Source organism: Microcebus murinus, chromosome 14, assembly GCF_040939455.1.
Source record: "Microcebus murinus isolate Inina chromosome 14, M.murinus_Inina_mat1.0, whole genome shotgun sequence".
NCBI classification, from domain to species: Eukaryota; Metazoa; Chordata; class Mammalia; order Primates; family Cheirogaleidae; genus Microcebus; species Microcebus murinus.
The window spans coordinates 25,015,403-25,041,732 of record NC_134117.1 but is presented as its reverse complement, the minus strand read 5'-3'; the positions used below and the strand labels follow the sequence as shown (position 1 = coordinate 25,041,732).

The 26,330-nt window shown below is 35.6% G+C and overlaps 1 protein-coding gene across 10 annotated transcripts in view; it reads left to right on the top strand.

The window, feature by feature from the left end:
• The window catches only part of BTRC (beta-transducin repeat containing E3 ubiquitin protein ligase), a 185,743-nt gene that overhangs the window by 74,650 nt on the left and 84,763 nt on the right, over positions 1 to 26,330 (top strand). For 7 of the 10 annotated variants that reach the window (XM_076009832.1, XM_012769203.2, XM_012769264.3 and 4 more), the window contains one exon: positions 23,415 to 23,492. The exons of the other annotated variants lie outside the window; for them this stretch is intronic. In XM_076009832.1, the coding sequence (XP_075865947.1) occupies positions 23,415 to 23,492 (78 nt within the window). The remainder of the gene's footprint in view (positions 1 to 23,414; positions 23,493 to 26,330) is intronic. 10 annotated transcript variants of the gene reach the window in all.

Below are 26,330 nucleotides of genomic sequence, written 5' to 3'. Positions count from 1 at the left end.
GTAGTTAGATGGCCCCCAACTGTTTACAAGACAGCAGAGGTGAGATCTTTGATTGACAAGTCAGAAATGCATTAGATCATTCTCTCTGCCAGTCTCTGGTTCATGCTGTTAAAAATGTCAGCCTCCAAGTTTGAATGGCAGCCTGAGGGCCTTAGAAGCTTTTTGTTTTCTGAGATGGAAACACAAATTGGATGTGTGCCTGAGCGCTTTATCCTGGGCTGTAATTTCATCTTTTAGCTAAGAACCACAAGGTACACGAGCAAAGCACCCTGTAAACAATAATACTGTGGAAAAAAAATAAACAAGGTCGTGTTTCTGGTACGTTGATCCGATGGTGTCCTGACCTCTATCACGTTGAACATCTCCACTCTGATTGCTGTTCCCTTTGGCATTACAATGAGAGAAAGAGAGACTGACATAGAAGGAAAAGATTTAAAGTTACAGTGTCATTGCACATTCCTTGTATTGGCTATGAAATATTGAACTGTCAGAATGTGACACTTGGTTTTTTAAGCAACCTTTCTTGTTGGAGGTGTTTGCAGTTTATTCCTTTCTCCCCCATTTGTCCACTTTCAGTGATAGGGTTGGAAGTAGTTGCCTTAAATACACGAAAAGGGACAATGTTAGAAGTTGTGCTGATGGAGGCAAATAAACTTAACACTGAAACATAAACACAGGCTGTGAGGTATGGGCAAAGGAGATTAAAGTTGGGTTACTATATTACTAATATTGGTGTTATGGAACACCCTGTTGTGAGGAAGATACAGGTTAGGTCCCAGTTCTGTTTTTGTAGAGGCAGGACGTTAGGAAGGCTGTAATGGGTACAGATGAGAGATGCAGTGACATAGTTTGTTAAACTGATAGCCTACTACATGGCAGTACTGCCAGTCAAATTAAAATGAACCCAGTTATTTTATTTATTACTCTAATTATCCAGTGTCTTTGACAAGTGATCAAATTATGAAAGACTTTAAAATTTTGGCAAGAGAAAGAAATTTTTTAAAAATGTGCAAAATTTGTATTTATATTACTATTTGTATTAATAGTAAGAAAGTTCATGAATAGGTAATATGGAAGAATCATTATGCTTATACTAGTCCAACTTAATGGCACATGAATAGAAAATCTTTGTTGTAAAAGCCAACATATATTTGTTAGAAAATACTTGGTAATAATATGAGTTTAATATTACTATTTTAACTTAAGCATCTTAAAACAACAAATATTTAAAAATTTTTCTTTTTCTAAGGAAGCACTGTTGATAGATGTGTGCTTTTGTCTTCATCCATTTTGTGGACGTAGAGCTTACAAATAAAGTTTTAACTGAGAATGAATGACCTTTTGCAATTTTTCTGGAGTATGGAAAAGAGTTTGTGTGTTGATAGTACTTCAGTTTATCCTTATTGATGGTTTTTGAGGACAGTTATTTAGTTTAGTCTGATACTCTGCAAATGTGAAAGGCAAGAACTGTTCTCTGCCATAAATACATGGTGAAATGCACTGGAAAAATGGTGGTAATCACTCCTGACATTTCTTAATTCCTGCTTTGAAGTCATGATGGAAGGAGAGGAGACAGTGTTTGTAAAATAAAGTCCTGCTCCCTTGTATCCAGAATTATGTCCTCATTTAAAAATACAGTGCTCAGAAAGTAAGACCAAAGGGAGGGATATTAAGAACTAGTTATTGTTGTTTTTAAGTATTGCTCTGTATTTTTAAAGCGTTAATATTGACATAGATTTGCATTTAAGCTATGAGAACCCACTGTCTTGACTCAGTGGGGGAGTTTTTAAAAATCATTCTTGTAGAAATTGATTTCTCATTGGCTGATTTCCAGAGGATGAATGAAAATAAACCATTCTTTTTAATCTTAGAAGAATAAGAGGAATGCAATGAGAGTAGAAATATGTGCTTTTATGGAGTCTCTTAAATCTAGTATGGAGAAACTGCACAAAATTTCTTTTTCCCTTGGTATATTATTAATGCATCAATTACAGTGGAAATGCCTCACAGCTTATGGGCTTTCATACAGCTACACCTCCATAATAATGATTAGCTTTATTACTTAAACTTCATGCTTGCCTTATGAGCAAAAATCAGTATATTCATGGAATCATAGAATTTCAGCAGTGGACAGGACATCAAAAGGCCATCTAGTAGTCACATAACACAGGAATCCTTTATGAAGTGTGTTCGGCAGGGGTCATCTAATCTTTGCCTGATCATTGCATTATTGGTGAGCTGAAAGTTCTTGAAGCATCTTGTTTTCTTCTTTCTTGGTCCTATTAGAAAATTTTCCCTCAAGAAGGAACTAAACTTCTTTCTTGTTCACCCACTGATTCTAATTCTGCCTTTTGTAGTTATATAAAGTAATTGTTCTCTTTTTCATATATTTATATGTTTGAGAATAGCTATCCTGTTGCTTATATCTTCCCCAGGTTAAATGTTTCTGGTTCTGTTAGTGTTTCTTTGGAATATATCTATAATCATTCCTGTCATTTTCATAACCTTCTATTTAGTGTTAGCATGCTGTTGTCTTTCTTTAGGAACATGTCCTACCTTCACAGTGTCCTCATTACAGTGCATAACTAGAGACTGTGCTGCAAAAGTCTGTAATGATATAATGTGTAAAGAAATGTGTAATAATGTAAAGTACAGTATAGACACATCTTGTTTTTTTTTGTTTTTTGTTTTTTGGTTTTTTTTTTTTGAGACAGAGTCTCACTTTGTTGCCCAGGCTAGAGTGAGTGCTGTGGCGTCAGCCTGGCTCACAGCAACCTCAATCTCCGGGGCTCAATGATCCTACTGCCTCAGCCTCCCGAGTAGCTGGGACTACAGGCATGCGCCACCATGCCCGGCTAATTTTTTGTATATATATTTTTAGTTGGTCAATTAATTTAATTTTTTAATTTTTGGTAGAGACGGGGTCTCGCTCAGGCTGGTTTCGAACTCCTGACCTTGAGCAATCCGCCCGCCTCGGCCTCCCAAAGTGCTAGGATTACAGGCGTGAGCCACCACGCCCGGCCTGACACATCTTATTTTGAACATAATTTGTATAATATAATTTACTGCCAGAAATTGCATATACTTCTTTGGCATGGATGATAGAAAAATTTCTAGGAACTTAACCTGGGTTTGTTTCCTCACCTTTTCTTTGAAGCCAGGAAAGCATATGTAAGCACTTTGACAAATGATATAATGTCGTGGCATATCTGAGTGGGACAGGTATTTTAAACCTAGCTCCAGTTCCTGAAGATGGTGAACATCTGCTTAGAGGTATTGTAGAGCTCCACAATGCACTAATTGAATTACTCTTTTCTGGAGTTGCCGACTGCACTAATTGAATTAGAATCTGTGTGTGTGTGTGTGTGTGTGTGTGTGTGTGTGTGTGTGTGTGTGTGTGTGTGTGTGTGCGCGCGCGCCTTAGTGTGTATGTGTATGTAACTGAGATAATTCCAACCTTAACAGGAGAGATTTAGAGACATGACTGATGATGTGTACTGTGCTGCTATCTAATGGCAGCCTCTGGAACTACTACATGGTCTCCAGGGAAGAGAAAATGCAGTCATCTGATCTAGTGTGACCTCAGTCTAACCCCATCCAGTTTAGTTCAAAAGGTCCCAGGATATGTTTTTGTAATTCTAAATTGAAGAACAAATGTGATAAATTTCTTTATTAAAAATTAAGATATGTTTTATTAGGCATTCAAGTTTTTAATGAAATACTAAGTTGTAAATATTCAACTTAATTAAAAATTTCTAACCTTTAATTGGTGACAGAAAATCAAAATTGAGTTAGTGGGTTATGTTCTTTCTCATTTTTCTCTTTATGTGTTATAAATGTAAAAAGGAATTACATTTTTGAAATGTCTTATCCTCATAGAAAGGATGAATATAGGGATTGTTTGTTTCTTAAATAGAACTTGTTTCTGGTTGTCAGAAATACTGATGTCAGTCACTTTAAAGATGTAATCAAATTTCACTTGTATATGATTTTTTTGCTTATATAAAATAAGAAATTGTTATAGAAAAATATTTTAATTGTAGTAGTATCAGAGCAAGTTCTACAAATCTCTATTCTGCTTAATAGTTTAAAATTTAACTTTACTACAAATTTGGGCAAGTTTGAAATTCTCCAGAGTTAAGTAGGTAATTTTGTTCTTTTTTTTTTTTAAAAAAAAGAATCTTAGTCACAATTTAATTATTTTATAAAACATCACAAAAATATAATTCTGTACAACATTAAAAGCAAATATACTGAGGACAACTCAGCATGAAATGTGTCTTAATTCAGTTAACTCTAGGCATTCTAACTTATAAAAATAGTCCTAACAGGAAAATACATGTGTATAATCACTTGATTTATGGACTATGTGTGATACATATAAAAACTACTTCAGTAATAGAAAAGTGCTATTGGTTACCTTTCTGAGCAATTAAAATGATCTCTTTCAATTTTTTTGCATGAAAGAAGTATAAAGCATAGAAAAGTTTTAATTTCTTCTATGTGATCTTCATTATTAAGATATAGGTTTGAATATGCCAATATTTTGTAAGATTGAGCAACTTAGGTTTTTTGTACAACCAGCTATCATTAAAATGACTAAAATATATGATATGTACTCTTTATATTGGCCTTAAGGGCATTTTCTAAATCATCATTTTACTGACTTAGAAAATGCCTTTTCATTGCATATAGGTCTAAAGCTTTATAAGTAACGTGGCCATTTATAACTGGCCAAGACTCTATTAGGTTTGTATACAGAGTAGCTTCTATGTGTCAGGTACTGTACAAAGTATTGGACATAAATTAAGATTCAGACCCTGTCCTCATGGAGCACTTATAGTTATTTACTAGACATTTATAGAGAACCTATGTAACAGTCATTATTCATATAATTTTGGGGGGATTACCACTGTTAATAACCATTAGTCTTTCTTTTTTCCTTTGTTTGTGATGACATCTCACTCTGTCACCCAGGATGGACTGCAGTGGCAACATTATAGCTCACTGCAACCTCAAACTCCTGGGCTTAAGTGATCCTCCTGCCTCAGCCTCCCAAGTAGCTGGAACTACAGGTGCATACCACCACCATGCCCAGCTAATTTTTCTATTTTTTGTAAAGATTAGGGTCTCACTGTGTTGCTCAGGCTGGTCTCAAACTCCTGGCCTCAAGCAGTCTGCCCACCTCCACCTCTCGAAGTGCTAGGATTACAGGCGGGAGCACCAGGCCCAGCCATTCTCACCAATTTTTCCCTCTATTGAGCTAGAGGTCTCACTTAGTTAGCAGTCCTATGGAAACAGTATACTTACCAGCAAAAAAAGAGTGATAATGCATACTTCAGACTTGTCTGTCTTTTAAATGGTTTTCCTTCTGCCTCTACATACCTTCTAAGGCAGCAGTGATGTTTGTGGTAGCTTTATATGTAGCTCAGAGATAGGTGACATTTGTTACAGTACCTCCTACTGATAGATCATAGATTTTCAATCCTTATTGTCTTCAGAATTGGTGATGCCCACTTGTGCTTTGGTAGTTAGTTCTAAGCTTCTTCTAAGGTTATAAATGCGAAAGAGTCCATTGCATACAAGGAATAAAGTGCTTCTTTAAACAGTCTATTTCTAGAGCCTAAATTGTCCTGGGACTGGCTCTTGATATAAAAATTCATAGAAACCTGTTTTTCACAGAGTGTAGTAACTCCTTGCCATAGTGCTGTAGTGTTAAAATTCACATTGGCCAGGTTGTTCTGTAAATTAAACACTGACAGCTACCCTCAGGGGAACAGCCAATGTATTTATGATGATGTGCTGATTACACAAAATACACTGCAAGCAGAAAACAGCTGCAGAGAATAAACCTCTTAAAAAGAATACAATTACAAATAGCACCCTCAGTATTTCTAGTGGTGAGTGTAGAATACAGCATGCTAATGCAGGTTTCTTACTTAGTCTGCCGGAAAACAAAAAATCTGAAGATAAGTTAAATTATGGTTGAATGCACATGTGGTACCGATGTAGCCGTGAACAAATTTCCTTTCTGAAGAAAGAGCATGGCTATGAGTGCACAGATTTTAGGTATGGAGTAGTTTAACCACCACCCTCCCCCTTTGTTAGTAGGTTTTATTAGTGCTTTTCTCGTATATAGTAGGGCATGGCCTTGAGGTGATAAAGGTTCTAGACATTTGAATAGTATTACACAATGAATTGAGCAGGAGGGTATCTAAATTGTGGTTAGAATTTTCTGGTGGAAACTTTATGTGTTAGGGTGAGGATATCAGTATTTCATTTCAAGATATAGCTCTAAATTTTCAATGTTATTAATGGCTTTGAAGATGTTTGCCCCGGAATTAATCAAAGGAATCATGACTCTGTATCTATGGTAAGGTCTTACTTATTTCTTAGATTCTATTTTTTACGAATATGGTGTTTTAGGACATTGGAATATCTGGGCTATTGTAATTTTTAGGAGAATTAGCTCTCAAGTGTGTCCCTTTTCATGCTTGCATGTTACTAGTCACATGCATATAGGTAAGAAGATTAGAAAAAAATTTAGTTTTCTTCGCTATTTGAGATTCTCTCTGTTAGAGCTTAGGGTGAGTGTCTATAAAATATATTTCAACTGCTGAGTATCCTAGCTTCTGTTTAAATCAGTAGAAAATATGTTTATATTTCAAGACATAAATTTATTCAAGCCAACTGTAAGGTGTATAGCAGAGGGACATTAGTGATTGGTAACAGTTCACTTCACCCACCTGAAACTAAGAATCAACTCTTCAGTATATGGATCACTGGTATGTAATAATCGACTATTATTGGTCTGTCTTTTGGTCTCTTTTTAAATCAGTTTGGAACCTCCTGGAGTTATTTTCTTGCTCTGCTGACATCAATCCCATGTGGCAGAGGAGTTGTGTATAATCGCTTTGGTTTAATCAATAGAATAATTGATAAACCAGATAAGATTTAAACTGATTATAGCCCCAACAGAATTCCCCAGAGGCCTTGGACTCTCTTAATTTTGACATGTGTGTTGTGTACCCTGAGGATGAAGTGCAGTTTGAATTATCTGTTTTTATTTGCTTAATGACGGGGAGGGTGTTAAAGTCAAATGTTTAATTAACCCAGCAATGGGCTGCGTTGTCACTTACACACAGCTGATTGAGATATCTCATGGAGAATACTGAATAGGAATGATAATGTGGCACTGGGACGGAAGATTGCTTTTTCAATCCATTTGCTGGGTCACTGCTTTGAATGTCTTATTGGATGAAAGGCATTCAGCCTAGAGAAAAAATTCAGCATTTAAGTACATTTTGTTCTCATCTCTCCCTCTACCCCCCTCCTTGCCCAGAAGTTAACTAAAACAGATATGTTCTAGGTTTAATAAGCCATTCATGTACTAGTAGATCAGGATAGTCAGTAGCCTTAAGCTACGTAATTTCCTGTGGAAACAGAAAAATCCTACTAGCCTCGAAGGTGTTCTAAATGTGAGCTCTTTTGTCCCTCACATCCCTTCTCCCTTGCCATTATTGTGGGATTGTCTTTGGTTACTTGTCTCTCGCCTCTTTCTGTAGTGCTTGCTAGATGTGCAGCTACCTCTAGGGCCACAGGTAGACTTTTTCTCCTAAAGAAGCAAATTCTCCAGTATATTTTTGCTATTTCATGCACCTGGCTTCTATTTGGTTATATTTCTGTTAAAGTATTTTAGTGAGACTTTCGAACTGTTCAGAGAGATGAGAATTTGAAGCATATAGATTCTTGCTCCTTTTGCTCCTGCTGTTATATAAACAGTTGGTGCTGTGTATATTTCATTTTGTTGAGAACAGTTTGCTTTCTGTATGGACTAAAAACTAGGCCAGGAAAGATTCTAATAGCCCACACCAACAAAAATGCAGTCTAGGCAATTGGAGTTTTAATGACGTGCTGCCCACAACAATCCCTGACTAGCTTTATAATCAAATGTAAAATTCTTTGAAGGCATATGAGCAGAACTTTAAAAAAATTTATCATGACTTTCCTTTTCTGTAGCTCTTATGTTTCTTCCCTTTATCCCCCAAAGATCTAAACCAGGAATTTACTAATTTTTTTCTTTGCTTTAGTCATTTGTATTCTAGAGAGCACAATAGGGAGAAGGATACGAGATTGATTTTTTTATGTGTGTCCTCTTGAAAGCAGAGTCTGGGGCATGACCAAGGGGGGTGGAGAGGTTTGCAGGGGGTTTACAAAGCAATAGACGCATGCAGCTAGTTTTCTGGCACAGGTTGGACTTTTGCGGGTCAAAGCAGACCAGATGAGTAGCTTATCTTGGGGGACGCAAGTAATAGACCAAATATAGAGCAGCTATTTCAGGAATCATGTAGGTCATTTAATTATCCATTATGATTGAGTGGCTAATGCTCTTTTGGCAATTACATGACCTCTGTTATTCTTGAAACCTTTCCAGGCCCTCATGGGTTGAATGACCCACCAGTCAGTGCTCTCAGACTTCATTCCACTCAGCAGGAAAGGAGATGTTGGGAACAACTGGCATTTAGAAATGGCCGTGCTTTCTTTACTGACCACTACCCAGAATGTCCTTTGTATAGCAGTCAGTGATAACCAACTGGTTTTGAAGTCAAGTATTCCTTCATTGTCAGCAGGAGCAAAAGATATACATTGATTTCTGGAGTAGGGGATTTTGGCAGGACATACTGTAATGCCAAAGTTGGCTATTATGGTATTCACAGGTTCTGTACTACTAAAATAACTACTGTGGTATTAAAATTGTTTGATATCTGTTAGTGAAGCAGTTTTTTCATTCTATAACACAACAAAATGCTATTCATGATAGCTAATAACAGATGTTAAAAGATCATTGATTAAAATTCACCGAATTTGAATTTCAGTGCTAAAATGATTATTAAATCAAAAGTCCACTTTAAAATTGAGGTGATCAAAGACAGAATACTTTGGGAACATTTGGATTAATGTTTCTCACTTATTTTTTATTTAAACAAGTATTATTAATATTTCCAAAGAAAATTCTTTTTTTTTTTTTTGAGACAGAGTCTCGCTTTGTTGTCCAGGCTAGAGTGAGTGCCGTGGCATCAGCCTAGCTCACAGCAACCTCAAACTCCTGGGCTCAAGCAATCCTGCTGCCTCAGCCTCCCGAGTAGCTGGGACTACAGGCATACCCCACCATGCCCGGCTAATTTTTTCTGTATATATTAGTTGGCCAATTAATTTCTTCCTATTTATAGTAGAAACAGGGTCTCGCTCTTGCTCAGGCTGGTTTCCAACACCTGACCTCAAGCAATCCGCCTGCCTCAGCCTCCCAGAGTGCTAGGATTACAGGCATGAGCCACCGTACCCGGCCAAGAAAATTCTTTATTCCTGCTAAATGATACTAATTATCTAAGTGGTTTATGGGGTAATTCTGAGAAAATAATATAGATTTTTTTTGTTGTTATTTAGATTGAGGATAGTTATGGTATGGAAAGTAATGACAGCATAATCAAATTAATTGTAGGATTTGTCAAACGTGACAAAATTCTATATAGTTAGCAAAATGGAAGATTAGAGGTATACAGCCATTTTCTAGCATTTCAATAATTTAAGACCTCAAGTTTAAGATAAATAATTTTGTTAGAGTAACACACAAACATATCCTTTAAGTAGAAACCATTTGCATTGGTACAGAAAAAAGCAATTTTTTCTTTTGTAGAAAAAGAAAAATCTTTTAAAAATCTGTTACTTACACATCAAAGAGCATTATTTTAAACCACAGCTAAAACCCCCATCAAGGTTGGTTATCCCTGGGGCAGTAAAATTAGCCATCTTCCTAAATAAATTTATTAAACTACTCCTGGTCAAACTCCAAGTTAATCAGTTTTGGTTTTATTTTCATTTTGTTGTTTGCTGATATTAACAAATGAAAAATTGAAGACACAATTGGTATTTGTAACCTTTGACCTTTCAGAAATAGAAGGCTTCTCACTTAAATTTTAAATCCTTTCAGCCAATACTACCTTGGTGTCTGGCTACTAAGAGACCTAGAATGCAGTCAGTATGAGTTATATTAACTGTTTTCTGTTGAAAAACATTTTCCCTCATCCTAGCTTTTTGATTTTTGTAGTAGAGATGAGCAGAAAATGAGAAAGCAGGATTTACAGTAAAAGCAAAAGTTATAGATTAAACTCAAGTATTCCAAATAAGGAATATAGTTAGTATTTAGTTTACTTAGCATTTTAAGAGGAAAGGAAGGGATATAAAGTATGGTGTTTGAGTTTTTTGGGTTTGTTTGTTTTGCCATGTTTTACAGCCTTGGGAAGCAAAAATGTATAGAAATCAGTGAGAGGAATGGTATTTGCAAATTTAAAGACCTGTAAAGACATTAAGACTCTGTAAAATTATTGGGGAGGGCCATAGGATTATAATAAATCTATAGAATAATAATTTCTCCATAAGGAAAAAAAGAATGATTAAATAAGGGCCATTTCCTGGTAGAAATATGCACTTAAACTTCTTAATCCAGTCCAATCTGGTTTTCAGAAATGTACTTATTTACTTGGGATGGTTTTATTTACAGTTTATCAAGTTTAAAGGAACATTAAATTTCTTTCAAGATGTTGTTGAATTGTAATAGAATGGTAACACCAAGTAAAGAAAAGATCCAAAGTGATGGAAGTGGGAAAAAAATCAGAAACAAGGATGACAGAAATAATTTGTCAGAAAAAGATTTTGATGTACATTCTAAGGGTTCTATAGTTAATCCTATTTTGAGAAATCAAAAAACCTATATAATGCAGAGGTCTTTGAGTTACAAAAATAAGCAGATGTCCTCATTGTAGAAGCAAATGTTGTTTGCCTTTTAATTTACACAAAACTATATGCAGAGGAGCTCTGAATTAAATGTGTAAATATGGCAGCAAAGAAAATAGTGATGTATAAGGATCTGTCCTAAACACATGATCATGAGGGTAATATCTTGAAGAAGAAAAAGGTTTTTAAGATTCATAATAGATTTAAAGGTAAGAGGTAAATTAAACTAGTTATATTTTTATTCATGTAATAGGTATGATTAGCTTTTTATTTTATATGTCTTTCTATCCCAAATCCCCCTGGTGAATTGTTATTTATTTTACCTTGCTTATTTAGCTACTTTGTACATTGTTGTATTTTAAACAGTGTAAACATCTGTATGAAATCCATTTTTTTCTAAAAGAATGGTTGTCTTCTTTATTCTGTTAAGAAAACAAACAACCTACAGTAGTTTATAGATGCCTGCTTTGCAAGCCTATTTGTTGTTTGTTTTTTTTTTTTTGTAAGCCAGCCCCACAGTTGAAAGAGGTTTTTTAATATTAAGCCACATCATTGTAAATAGATGTTGTTTTGTGATTGCATTGGTATGTAAAGCAGAGTGAAATGTAAAAACACCTACTTGAAAGGATAAGGTGTGAAGTTCCTTTTGTTTTGTTTGTTTTGAATTCAAGACTTTAGAGCCCAAAAACCTTTAGTTAAATGGACTATTACTTCTGATGTGGAGCATATTAACACAATTACAAACTCTTTTATATACTCACAGTCATTGCTAAGTTGATGTTCAAACCTTTGATTAAGAAGTCACAAAGCTGAATGTGTTCAGACAGCTGTGTAATATCTCTCCTATTCACAAAACAGAGAAATAACTATTCTAGCTTTTTTTGTCCTCATATTTATTACTACAAATTTGTCTTTCTCCTATAGTAGACTTTTAATGGTGAAATATTAAAATGTTGTATTGTGATATTTTCTGTGACTTAAAAGTTAGCAAAAAAGCAACACTACTCATTCACGTCCTTGCCTTGTCACTCCCTGATGCAGTTCATCTCTTCTATCCTTATCAGAGTATCTCAGTGCTTAGTTGAGCTTGTTTATCTTAAAAGAGCAGGAGGCAGGCTTTTAGAATGTAAGCTACATGTTCCAGTATAACAGGCACCAATGCTGTTTGACTTGAAAAACATTTGATCTCTTACATTAACAGCCCATGTCACTATAATAGGGACTACAGCCGGGCTGTTGTTCCGTTTTCTATTATTTTAGCTTTGAAATAACCGTTAGTGCTGCTCCAAAATCTCCGTGTATAAAATTGTATGTTGGCTGTCCCCACAGGACTCGTAAGTAAACAAGGTGATATGTGTGGCCAGAGGGAGGATATTTTGTTGGCTTTGTTTTAAATAATAACTGTCCCTATCTAAAGATGGTTGCTTTTTCTAAAAATCTCTGATAGTTTGCTGCATGACTTTGTATCAATTAGCAGACCTAGCAGTATTTTAAAGCAGATTTTTGTTTGTTACTAATGTATGTGTTCAGTAACTATTAATTATGAACTTTCATTTTTTTCTCTGATAAAACATTTAGTTCTTATGAAGCTTAACTTCAAAGATCCTGCACAGTTTTTGTAAGTATAGCAGTATGCACAGCAGTTGTTAAAAATGGGCAAGCAAGAAGAGATCTGTTTGCTAGAATTAAAATATTTCTTTATTTTAAAATACTCAGTTGGTACTTTCTGTGCTTGGCATAGTTTGACAGTTGTGGAATCAGGTAGCAGTATTAAAAGAACAGAAATAAAAATTTTTAAAATAAGATTGATTTTTTTTTTCCTCTTTGAGAATACCTGCTTTTTAAATAGTGGTAGGATGACAACAGATAATTTCAATCCTTCCTTTCTTCCTTATTTTCATGACTCCAACTTGTTTTCCCATTCTTATTGTTTCTGGTGTGATATAACACTACCAGGCCATCTAGTTACTTTCTTTGAATTTAACCTAAATTATATACATCAGCCAGCACAAGCATAATTGGTTGAAAGGCAGCCATCTATCTGGGGAGTTCTTCTAAATACTGAATGTGTCATGTACTTTGACATGACATATCTGTAATATCTCTGAATACAGAAAGCACTGTCTGTGTTAGGTGTAGGTGTTAAAGCAGTAGTGTATTTTAAGAATGTGTGCTGTGCAAATTCTGGCTTGTGAGGTAATGACAAGTGTTTGCCTGCATAGACAATATATTTTTCCCCCTGAGGTCCCCACATACCTAGTTTCCCTCAAGCTCATCATCTCTGTCAGGTTAATCAATAGGCACCGTATGGCAGAGGGTCAGTAATCAGTGTCATCGTGCCTTTAAATCGTGTTGAAAATTTGCTTAAAGCCTGGGCCAATTAACATCGAGATGATGAATGGATGGGAAGATGGGAAGAGCCTGCCGCTCAGGGGCTTTGTGAGGAGGAGATGCTCAGCTGTTGAGCAGCAGACACCAGCGAATAAAATCAGCCATTCATGTGAGCTCAGTCCACCCACTCTTAATGATAATGTCAATCTAGCAAAATATATACACATTGGAGTTGTCACGAGTTCATAAATCAAAGGAGTTTGTCAAAGGCATTCAGATTAACGAGGCAGCAGCAATAACAAGTCAAATTTGCATAGAGAATTGCTCGAATCTCAGTAAATTATGATCCTGTTTTTCATTTGATTATTTGCTAATGTCTCAAGAGGGAGAATGATTATATTAGCATGCAAAATCTACTCCAGAAGTAGATATCTGAGGTATAGAAGACCAGCACACTATGACAATTAATCAGTTTCTGCATACTAGCATAAATGCACAAGGCCCAGAAATGAACTTCTTTTTTATTATTATTTCTCCTTGCTACTGATCCAAATGGTTCAGCTTGACAGAGACTTTATATTGCTTTAACAGTGTTCTGAATTGTGCCTGCAGGCAAGACATAGTTATGCAGCTATAACCAACCTATCCATCTGCCAACCAGATTGGAATTCTCCTATCCAAGGCTTCCATTAACCCCCACTGACAGCTCCAAACAGGATTAAGAATTTGGAAGCATAAAAAATAGTTGTTCTTTGCAAATATACACAATCCCTGTACATTTTGAGAAAGTCTGCATCTGTAGTGTTTTATGATTAAGGTTGGACAATGCAGGGGTGGGGGAAGCTCCTTGGCAGATTTTTGACTGTCACAGAGAGCAAGGCAGTACTAATGGAGTCCTGTTTGGTTGTCCCAGAGAGTGCTGTTCATTCTATCTAGTTCTGAGCACTGTGCTTGGATAGGTGTATTACTAGAAAAAAGTACTTCTTGAAAGCTGTAACTGGTGTATCTGTTGAAATCTAACAGTATAGGGATGCTTTGATGTGGTTGTGGTTTAATAGAGTATGTCAAATGATAAACGTGCTGGAGAAGCAATATGCATGAAAACAAGCCAAAGAATATTATCTTATGAGGACATTTAAGGTCCTCCCTAAAACTGGTCCTTGAATTGTATTCTTCAATCAGCTTCTGAGCTTAAATGACCTAAGTTTTTCCCATTGTACCCTAGGAAGATAAATTAAACACACACATATAAACAATGGTGGTTTTTTTTCATGTTGTCTTTCATTGAAGAGTTTGAATGATTTTATCCATGTAGCTAAATTATATTCTAACCTTGTAGAAGAATTATTATTCCTATTTTTGTAAATTGCAAATCATGTATATTTGGGGGATATAATTAGCTCCAACTCATCTAATAAGATAATGGGGGGAAGTATTGATCCAATTACTAACTTACAAGTGAAGCTCACTCTATTATGTTTGCAACTAATTATTAAAAATTGGTCTCAAGGTTTTTTTTATGTGGATTGTCATTCTACATGATGATGAGCAGGTGATTACATTTTTAAATGTGTTCAAAATCAGAGTTACAATTCACCACAATTTACCTGCTTTGCTAAAATAATATAATTGTTCGGGTTACAGAGTCCTTTGAATTCTCCCAATAATGAATATGGCATAGGTGTAAAATATTAACTTGTAGTTTTGGATCTGGTTATTTTATTAATACTTAGAACAGGTGTCTCTTCAAACAGGTTCAAGTTCTGTTGCACCATCCAACCCTGAGCAAGATGCTTACTCAAAGATTATTATGAGTCATTATGAGTGGCTTGACTTTTTTATCACTGTATAAACAGGTTTAGTTTTTCATTTGATTATATAATCAACTCTTAATTATTCATGTTATCAGGAGTTATATGTTCAAATGGATAACTGGAAATAGTAAATAAGCCACTTACTAGGTCCTGGAAAATATTGCCCCAGCTATGATCCTGCTGTGTGCTACCATCAAAAACCTCTTTACTTACTGAATTGGACACACACATACACAAACAAAAACAAAAAAACTCTGAAAAGTTAGGAATGTTTAGTTAAATGTTGGCACACTTTTTCTATACAGGGCTAGATAATAAACATTTGAAGCTTTGTGGGCCCGGTCAGGGCCTCTGTCGTGACTTCCCACCTCTGCCCTTATAGTGTAAAAGTAGCCATGGACAAAAGGTAAATGGATAAATGTGGCTATGGGCCAATAAAACTTTATTTGTAAAAATATGCAGCAGGCCAGAGCTTGCTAATTCTGCTGCTTTAAATGATCACGTGAGTGTTATAAGTAGTGGGACAGTAGGACTGTAGTTAGACTGTCCCTGAAGTTTCTCTGCTATGAAAACCATTTTTTGAACTAGCTGGACAGTATGGGTGGTTCAGTTCTTTATTGAGCACTTATTATCTGTATATTATGTAATATGTTGGTGGGTAGAGGGAGCTACAAAGACTTCCCAATAAGCTTTCAATCTTATTGGTTAATTGGGAGTAATGATGCAAAAATTTATCTAATTAAGTGCCAGCTTCTATGAATCAAGTTAAAAATGTTAAGGAATTTCCAGTAGAGTACGATGGAGTAGTTGTATGGTGTCTTAGTGAAGATGACAGTAGAACTTCATTTTAAGAATGTGTGGGACTTGAATAGATTAAATAATCTTATGTTTATATAATAATTGTTGTGTGAACTAGATAGAATTAAGGATCTTTCCAGCCTGAAAATTTTAAGATCATATCAGATGTTTGTGAGCCTATGAAGAGACTTACTTAACTAGGACAGAAAATATATGTTGAGAGAAATAACTTGGTGTAATGTAGCTGAAAATTCTAGACAGTCCTGAAAACCAGGCCTAGTACTTCATATTTGATTTCATAGAAACAAAGTGCCACTAAAAGTATTTTAGGAAAAGACCTTCGTGACAGTAGTGGTGTTTTAAGAAAGATTAATCTGGCAATAGTGTTCAATCCAGCAAACATTTTAAAAGTCACATTATGTTCTCTAGCTTTGTGCTAAGCCACTGGAATATGAAGATGAAAAAGAAACTGGCCCTGCCCTGAAGGAACTCACAGTGTGTGTGGGGGGGAGGTGGAGGGCGGGATGAGAAACATGTTCATATAGAGATATAAGAGATAAATATAAAGAATAAGTGCCAAATTGGAAATGAAGTGTTAATTCAGAGTAATTCCAACGGGGAGTTGAGTGTGAGGGTATAAACATAGGCTTCTCAGAGATGGTATTGTTTTTGTTGACTCTTGAATGAGGACTTTTAGTAGATGAAGAGAATGTGAAAGAAGGTTATTATACATTGAGGGAACAGCATTAGCAAAACCACAGGGATGAAAGTGCTTTTTTGTGTGTGAATGATAAATAATGTCATGTAAATGGTACAGAGACTTTCTTTGATGGAAAGTTAATTTGGCTATCTTACGTATGCTATGCTAAGATGTTTGGGCTTATCCTGTTATTGCCAGAGAGCTATAAAGGGTATTTTTTTTTTTCTTTGACAGGTTCTTGCTCTGTTGCCTAGGCTAGAGTACAGTGGCCTCATCATAGTAATCATAGTTCAGTAGAACCTCAGACTCCTGGGCTCAACCGATCTTCCTGCCTCAGCCTCCTGAGTAGCTGGGACACAGGTGTGTGCCACCATGCCCAGATAATTTTTTTTTACAACTATGATTCTGACAGTGGACTGTATCAGATAAGGATTTAAGCAAGGATGTTAGAAGGCTATCTCAATAGTAATAGTGCTGGTTAGAGGTTTGGGGTCTGGACTAGAGTAGAGGCAGTAGAAATGCAAAAGTAGGGTCAGATGTATTAAAATCAATGATTCAAATGAAAGTTTTATAGACTGGCTAGATGTGTTCAAAGAAAAAAAAACTGACACTGAGGATTTAAGTCTCAGAAAAAGTTGAGAGGAAAGAGCTGATCCAGAAATGGGTGAAGTGGTAAAAGAACGTTCTGCACTGAGATGTGTTGGTTTTGAAACAGTTTATTTGAGTTTATCATCTGAATGCTTTTTTTGGTGTGATTACTTTTTCTTTTTTATTCACCCAGGTTACTTCTAGAAACATTTTATCCAAAATGCAACCCTGAGACCCAATGCTCGAGCTTTAGCAGTATTTTATATATTGACTTTTCTCTACCCAAACCTCTTATTAGTGTGGTGGCAGGTGTTATAACAGAAATGCTTGCAGTTTGAAGTTACATTCAACTTTGTTAGGGATACTTTTATTTTTCCCCTTTTAATTATAAGCTAGTAAGTGCTGGGCTAAGAAATAAATATTTGTGTTAATATAAAAGGTGACAAGTTGTGTAGAATCTTTTTCAGCAATAATTTAATATACAGCAGCCCTCCCCCAATAATTAATGGGGGTTACATTCCAAGACCCCCAATGGATGCCTGAAACTTTGGATGGTTTTTTCAGGCCAAACCCTGTATATACTGTGTGTTTTCCTATACTCACATTCCTATCATAAAGTTTAATTTATAAATTAGGCACAATAAGAGTAACAATAATAATAAAATAGAACAATTATAACAATATACTATAATAAGAGTTATGTGAATGTGGTCTCTGTCTCTCAGAATATCCTATTGTACTGCATTTGCCCTTCTTGTGATGATGTGAAATAATAAAAGCCTATGTGATGAGATGAAATGAAGTAAATGACATAGGCATTGTGATGTAGCATTAGGCTACTATTGACCTTCTGACAATACATCAGAAGGGGGATCATCTGCTTCTGGTAATCCTGGATCACAGAGCCCTGACAATGTGGGTGGTTGGATGTCAGGAGCAGACGATGTCGATGACAGGTAGCATGTACGGTGTGGATATGCTAAACAAAGGAATGATTCACATCCTGGGTAGGACAGAGCAGGATGGCATGAGGTTTCATCACACTACTCAGAACGGCATGCAATTTAAAACTTATGAATTGTTTATTTCTGGAATTTTCCATTTAATATTTTAGCATTGAAATTGGCCATAGTAACTGCAACTACGGAAAGCAAAACCATGGATAAGGGTGCACTACTGTAATGCTGCCATTTGTAGAATATTATTACTACAAACACTACACATTCAGCAGGTTATTTACTTTAGTAAAATGATTCATCTGAGTGTCAGCAATGAGTTGTTCTGAGTAGTTAGGTTTACAGGTTGGCTTAGGACTAAGTGGTAGAATATAACTAATAATAGATGGAATTTTTTTCTCTAAAAATTTTTCCACTTATCTGACGTTTTCCCCATTTCTTAACATACTTTATTTTAGATTTGATTTATTGTTTAATTTTTATTTTGACATAATTTCAGATTTATAGATAAATTGAAAGAATAGTTACACCACTTCACACAGATTTACCAAATGTTAAAGTTACCACCTTTGCATTAACTCTATATGTATATTTATATATACTCATGTACATCCATTTACATATTATTGTTCTGAACCTTTTGAAAGTTAGAGATACAATGTCCCTTTACCCCTAAATGTTTTAGTGTATGTTTCTTAAAAGAAAGGACATTGGGGTGGAGGAAGGCACAATACAAATTATCAAAATCAGGAAATTGAATGGATAGACAAACTGTGGCATGCAGTGCAATACTATTTAGCAATAAAAATGAAGGAAATACTAATAATATGTGCAACAATATGAATGAATTGTGAATATATTAAGTGAGAAAAGCCAGATTCAAAAGGTTACATACTATATAATTCCATTTATGTGACATTCTGAAAAAATGAGCCAAAAAGTCAGTAATTTTCAGTAGGGAGAGGATTGACTATAAAGGAGCATTACAAGGGAATTTTGGGAGTGTTGGAATTATTTCATATCTTGATTCTGGTGGTAGTTACACAACTATAATTTTATCAAAACTTACAAAACTACATACCAAAAAGTGAATTTTTCTGTATGTAGATGTTTAAAGTAGGAACACAACCAGGAAATTAATATAGTGTTATTAGCTTATCTGTGGTCCTTATTCAGATTTTTCCAATTGTTCTAATCATCCATAATGGGAAAAGAAAACCTCACATCACAAGTTACATTTAGTTGTCATGTCTCTTTAGTTTGCTTTAATCTGAAACAATTCCTTAGTCTTTCTTTATATTTCATGGGCTTGACATTTTTTGTTAAGTACAGACTAGCAGTTTTATAGGATGATCCTCATTTGGGGTTAATCTGATATTTTCTTTTTTTTTTTTTTTTTTTTTTTTTTTTTTTGAGACAGAGTCTCGCTTTGTTGCCTAGGCTAGAGTGAGTGCCGTGGCGTCAGCCTAGCTCACAGCAACCTCAAACTCCTGGGCTCAAGTGATCCTTCTGTCTCAGCCTCCCAAGTAGCTGGGACTACAGGCATGAGCCACCATGCCCGGCTAATTTTTTCTATATATATTAGTTGGCCAATTAGTTTCTTTCTATTTTATAGTAGAGACGGGGTCTCGCTCTTGCTCAGGCTGGTTTCGAACTCCCGACCTCGAGCAGTCCGCCCGCCTCGGCCTCCCAGAGAGCTAGGATTACAGGCGTGAGCCACCGCGCCCGGCCTGATATTTTCTTATGAGTAGATTTAGGTTTTGTGTTTTTGGCAAGGATACCTCAGAAGTAATGATGTATTCTTAGTACATATATCAGGAGTCACATAATCTTAAAGTGGTATCTGCCAGGTTTCTACACTATGAGATTATGGTTTTTCCCTTTGTAATTATTGACCATATTGTGGAAAAATATATTGAGACCATGTAACTATCCTGCTATTTGTCAAACTTTCATTTGCTAATTTTAGCATCCTTTAATGATTCCTGTATCAATAGTTACCCATAAATGGAGTTTATTGGACATAATTTAGCATGATGACTTAGGGCAATTATGCACATTGCTTCTTGGGATTCCTCACAGATAATGATGTAAGAATTAACTGTGCTGCTGAACTCTTCTGGATGCTGGAGGGGCTTTGAGGACCATTGAGGTGACCACCTAGGTACACATGGCTATTTTCATTACCCTCTACCCTCAAAACTGTAGAGCTATTCATCTTTTTATTCACTGGCCTTTTGTTTCTTCTCTTCACTATTAGGAGGATACCGACTCTTTGCTCCTGATATCATGATTGTTTAGTGTTGCTGCCTCTATTTTCTGTAACAACAGAGTTGGATTTTTTGTTTCAATTTCTCATATGGATGGTCCAGAGCAAAAGTGTTGGGTTAATCTATCTAAAATGAACTAGCCACAACAATGTGAGTTTTTCCCCTTTTCCTGTTTAAGAGTTATTCTAAACTCTTAACAATACCATCTATATATCCTTTGCCCTGATGGGGTGGAAAGGAGAAAGGAACTCCTAAGGAGTTTTATGTTCTGCTAGTAATTACCTGTTAGCTCCCTTTGCCTTTCATTATTCAGACATTTTTATAATACCCACCCAATAGATACTCATCAAAATCAGGTAAAATAAAGGATCAGGAGGAAGAAAATTTTGGATATGGGCTAAGTAGTCCCTATTCGTCTTGTTAGGTCAAAATGACTATCTTTCACTTTATAATTCATTATGGAGTTTACCAGCAATTGTATTTCAGCCCAAGTACCTATAGAAAAAAAATGCAATTTATAATGTCTTCAGTACAATAAACTTCCAGCAAAATGTTATTAGGAGTCCATGTTAAATAATGTCATTTCAATAAAACATAATTAATTTTTTTTTAATTTTTTTTTTTTAATTTTTTTTTTTTGAGACAGAGTCTCACTGTGTTGCCCAGGCTAGAGTGAGTGCCATGGCGTCAGCCTAGCTCACAGCAACCTCAAACTCCTGGGCTCAAGCGATCCTGCTGCCTTAGCCTCCCAGGTAGTTGGGACTACAGGCATGTGCCACCATGCCCGGCTAATTTTTTTTATATGTATTAGTTAGCCAGTTAATTTCTTTCTATTTATAGTAGAGATGGGGTCTCGCTCTAGCTCAGGCTGGTTTCGAACTCCTGACCTCAAGCAGAGCAATCCGCCCGCCTCGGCCTCCCAGAGTGCTAGGATTACAGGCATGAGCCACCACGCCCAGCCAACATAATTAATTTTTAAATAGGACCTTACATTGCATTACACAGGTTTAGATAATCTGATAATAGTATTTTATCTGAAGAAAAGTAGAACTTCATGACCTGGGGAATAGCAAATTATAAATTTATAATTAAATATAGTTTTTATTATATAATACATTTAATTTTGGCATTTAAAACATCTATGCTTTAAAAAAAACCACAAAGTTAAATATACACCTTGATTTTAAGTGTTTAATTTTGACTTTTCCCTTTCTTTATTTGATTCTCTCTCTTTTTTTTTAAGACAGGGTCTTGCTCTGCTGGCCATACTGGGGTGCAGTGGTATGATCATAGCTCACTGCAGCCTCATACTCATGGGTTCCCTCAATCTTCCTGGCTCAGCCTCCCACGAAGCTAGGACTACAGTCATGCACTAGAACACCCAGTTAAATTTTTTAATTTTTTTAAGAAATGGAGTCTCCCAATGTTGCCCAGGCTGTTCTCAAACTTCTGGCCTCAAGCAATCCTCCTGCCTCAGCTTCCCAAAGTGTTAGGATTACAGACATAAGCTACCATGCCCAGCCTCAGTTCTCTTACAGTAGCATTTATTGCCAGTTTCCTCATTTGTCATGCTTTATAGTCACTAATTCAACTTATCCTTCCCCCATTTTTTGGTAGACATTCGAACTCCAAAGTTCTTGAATCTCTGTCCCTTTGTTTATAACGTAGAATGTTTTTTCTTTTTTTTTAATTTTAGGGACCTTTACCATAAAGTGATCATTACAAATGTAAAATATCAAGTTAAACGTCATAAGAGATTTCTGCCCAAAAGGAACACTTTGGGGCACTGGCCTGTCAAGCTAACTAAAGGTGGACACACAAAGCACACAGATGTTAGCCACAGAGGTGAAAGGGCCTTAGTATACAGTACATTTTTTTATCCTTTGCCATATTTTAAAATGTACTATCTAATACAAACCAAAAAAGTGAAACTTATATGTAGGTTTAAAACACAGTAGTAATTGTATCATAATAATTTCATACTTGTATGAAAATTATCAGATAAACTCATATGTTGGAAATAATTTCTGGACCTAAAAATAAAAGTAACCTCCCCAGTTAGAATGTGATAACTAATGTAATGAATGTATTGACTGCAAGTTTTAAAATATTAATGTTGTAGACTGGGCACAATGGCTCAGTTTGTAATCCTAGTGTTTTGGGAGGCTGAGGCAGGAGTATCGGTTGATGTCAGAAATTTGAGGCTGGCTGGGCAACATAGTAAGACTCCATCTCTGCAAAAAAATTAAAAACTTATAGTCAGATGTGGCACATACCTGTAAGTCCTAGCTACTGGAGAGGCTGAGGTGGGAGGATCCCACTAGCCCAGGAGTTCGAAGTTACAGTGAGACCTCTTATCCCATAAATAAATAAATACATACATACATATATACATATTAATGTTACAAATGTAGTTGTAGGAAATAGAATCCAAATAATATGTAATTTGGATTTTCCTTATTTTGCCTTGCAGACAGTGATTTACATCTGTTGACTGGCAGATTTTTTAGCAGTTCTAAATTCATTTTCAATTGGATTATTGTTCCTGCACCCCCAAATATATTAAAAACCCCACTGATATTTTAGGGTCTTCTAACTGCTATTTGAGGTGATACTGACAAGGAATGGACTCAAATCCTGAACCACTGATTAAATCTTGTTGTTTGTGCTAAATACTGAGCTACTTTTATTGAAGAAAAGAAAATCAAATCTGAGAAGAGGAGAAAGAACTATTTTTTAGGACCCAGACTTGGAGATCTGTGCCAACCATTTACTATAGCTGAAAACTAATTATTTGAAAGATAAAGTAATAATCATGGTTTAAGTTGTCATCAACTAAGTATGGACTGGAATTTTCTTGTGTCCATTGTCAACCTGTATCAAAGAGTGAGAAACTAGACTTGTAGTGAATGTGATCTCCTGAGCAGCACTTATAACATATATGAAATACTTTCCACCTAGATCCTTACATAACTTATTTATATACATGGGCATATGTTTTCCTTTACATATGTTTATGTCTGTATGTATATAAATCTTCAAATGAATAAATGCATAAATATATGTGGCGTTCTAGCTTACAGAATTAGAAATATAATTCAGTTTACTCCCACAGAATAAGATTGAAGATAATGAGAACTGAATTAAAGCTTACTTTCTTTCACAGAATTCCTCAGAGAGAGAAGACTGTAATAATGGCGAACCCCCTAGGAAGATAATACCAGAGAAGAATTCACTTAGACAGGTATGAAATTCAGTCTTACTTAAAAAGCTACCAACAACAAAACAAAAGACAGGAAACCCTTGTTTTGCCATTCTTTAATCACTGGAGCTTCAATTAAGACTACTTTAAAGTTAGTTTGGCCATATCCATCAGTTTAAATCAAGTGGCATTGTTTTCCCAATTATTTCAAAAACATCTAGATGTATAAGTATAGGACAGCCAGTCGGTTACATATAGTGAATACAAAATAAAAGAGTTCTTATTCAAGAAAAATAAATTTAGGCTGGTCCAAGTGCAGTGGTGTTTACAACTAATTAATCACAACCAGTTATGGATTGCTTTGTTCCTTCTCCGCTCCCACTGCTTCACTTGACTAGCCTAAAAAAAAAAATAGTAATAGTAATAATTTTAAATGCTTCTTAAGTACACATGGTAGAATAGTTTATTTTAAACCTTATTTTCCTGTTAAGATTCTTCATACATTTTTAAAAAATATTAACGATCAAACATATCTGCCTAATAATAAAGTTAACTCCTTTTAGTCTGAACAATATTTTGTTTGCATTTTACAGAAATAAAGGCCATTATTGATGATACCTTAAAAATATTTTTTGTTCACTGCTGTGCCCCACACTCCACAGGGTAACACAGTTTACTTGTGAAAGTTCAATGTTGTGGTGCTCTTTTAAAAACTTAAAATGTCCAAAAATACTGTCTGAAAATCTGTTCTTCTCACTCGCCGTAGAAATTTCTAACATCTTCCTTACTCACTGGCAACAAAAACAAATTCTTACAATGTTGCCAGAGAAAAAGTATGCCACCTATTTATTTTTGGTATAAAATTGGATAAGATCAGCACCAATAGCAGTAAAAATAATTTACTTACCTTTATGGCATTGTTCTTAATATACTTGAATTTATGCCACTGTTCTAGGAATAGGAAGAGAGATCTAATATTTGTTGAACACCCACCATGAACATACTTATTTAATCCTCACAATAATCCTATAAAGTTGCTAGATACGATGTGATTTCCAAGTTATAGATGAAGAAAATGGAGGTGTAGAGAGGTTAGATGACCTGTCTGGCCAGTCAGTGATTTGAAACTTGGATTTCAGTGTTTCTACTTCTGCCTTGTGACTCCAGTTTGCATAGAGTGTTAATTTAGAGGGAAAGTGCTTAAAACTGTGACACGTTCATTTTTTATTTACTATATGATAAACGTTTTTTGGATGGGTACTTTTTCCTTTTTTATAAAAATAATTATTTAGCAAATAGAATTGAGTCATTCCAGGTAGCTTTGTTTAAAAGAAAGAGGAAGAAATGATCAGTAATTGATGTTTAGATAGTTACAGTTTTAACTGGAAATTCACACCTTATCTATAAATCAAAATCCATAAAACAATATTGAATAAGATAAATTTAGAAGTTGAAACACTCTGCCCACTATACTGAAACAACTGTCAGAAAACAATGACACGACAAAAAGTTTTGGCAACTTTATTTAAGCTAACAAACGAATTTTCACTCTGCAAAGTTATAAATTAATTTTAATAGGCTGATCCAGATGGTCCATTTGGAAAATGGATAGGCTGATCTGTTGAAAATTAAACTAAATTTATCTCTCTCATACTTCAAACTGAAGCAAGAGAGAGAATCGTGCCTATTAAGTCCAGCACATACAGATGGACCAGCAGGTCACACATGGGACTAATCTGATTCATTTAAAAAATAAATGCATACATTATTGAATCATTTTCCACTTGCAAGATCTGTTGTGTGCAGTATTTGAAAGAGATTTAATGTTTTTTTCATTGCTATTTTAGCAGGTTCTCTTTGCCCCCTCCACTTTAACAACCTTTTTTTCTTCCTAGTGCTCCAAAATGATTTTTCTAATATCTGTCATTCAGTGTTGAGATCCAAGCTCTGGAGATTAATTAGGTCACGAGGCTTTTCCCCCTCCCTTCTTTGTAAAGGGTTTATCTCCATTCTCTTTGTGAAGAGCATGAACTCAGTGTTCTTGGAAAGAGAAACGGCCTTTAGAAACAGGGAAGTAGGAGATCCTCTTGGGGCCCTCAGAGTCTTTTAGCTTCTGGGTGTTTTAACAGCCCCATGAATGCAGATTTGTAATTTATTGCAGTGCCATCTGGTTTTTTGCTCGAACCAGATTACTTTTGGCTTGTGTCTGTCTATTGTGGTGGTCACTCCCTAGGAGCTTGCCCTCTCAATCTTAGGGAAGAGTGATGAATAGCAGGGGTCAATAGAATCGGGTCACAGGGCAGCTGTCCAGGACTGCCCTGAACTTGATTACCCCACTGCTGATATTTTTAAAAGTAGGACATAATATATAAGCTGTTTAGATGCCCTCTTTTTTCTATTGCATATGACAATAATGAAGTGCCATTTGTGTTTTGTTTTTGGTTTTTGGTTTTTTTCCCCCCTAGTCAAGTTCTATAGACAAAAAGATGTCAAGGCCACCTTATACCTACGGTTGATATAAGCAGAATTTGCGTCATATGTGCCAGTCTCTCAACTTTAGATCCTTTTGCAGATATTTCTAATGGGATTTCAGGAACTCTTTTACTATTGATTATAAAATGCTCAGTTATGTTCTTTCAATTTAGTGTTGATTTAAAACTAACTTTACAGTTCATGTATATTATTATAAAGTAGAGTTTTGGCATTGTTGATGGGACATGACTACTACATGTTAATTTGGAGAGCAATTTAAATATTATAAGAGGAGCTAAAGAAAGGGTTATCACGGCCGGGTGCGGTGGCTCACGCCTGTAATCCTAGCACTCTGGGAGGCCGAGGTGGGTGGATTGCTCGAGCTCAGGAGTTCGAAACCAGCCTGAG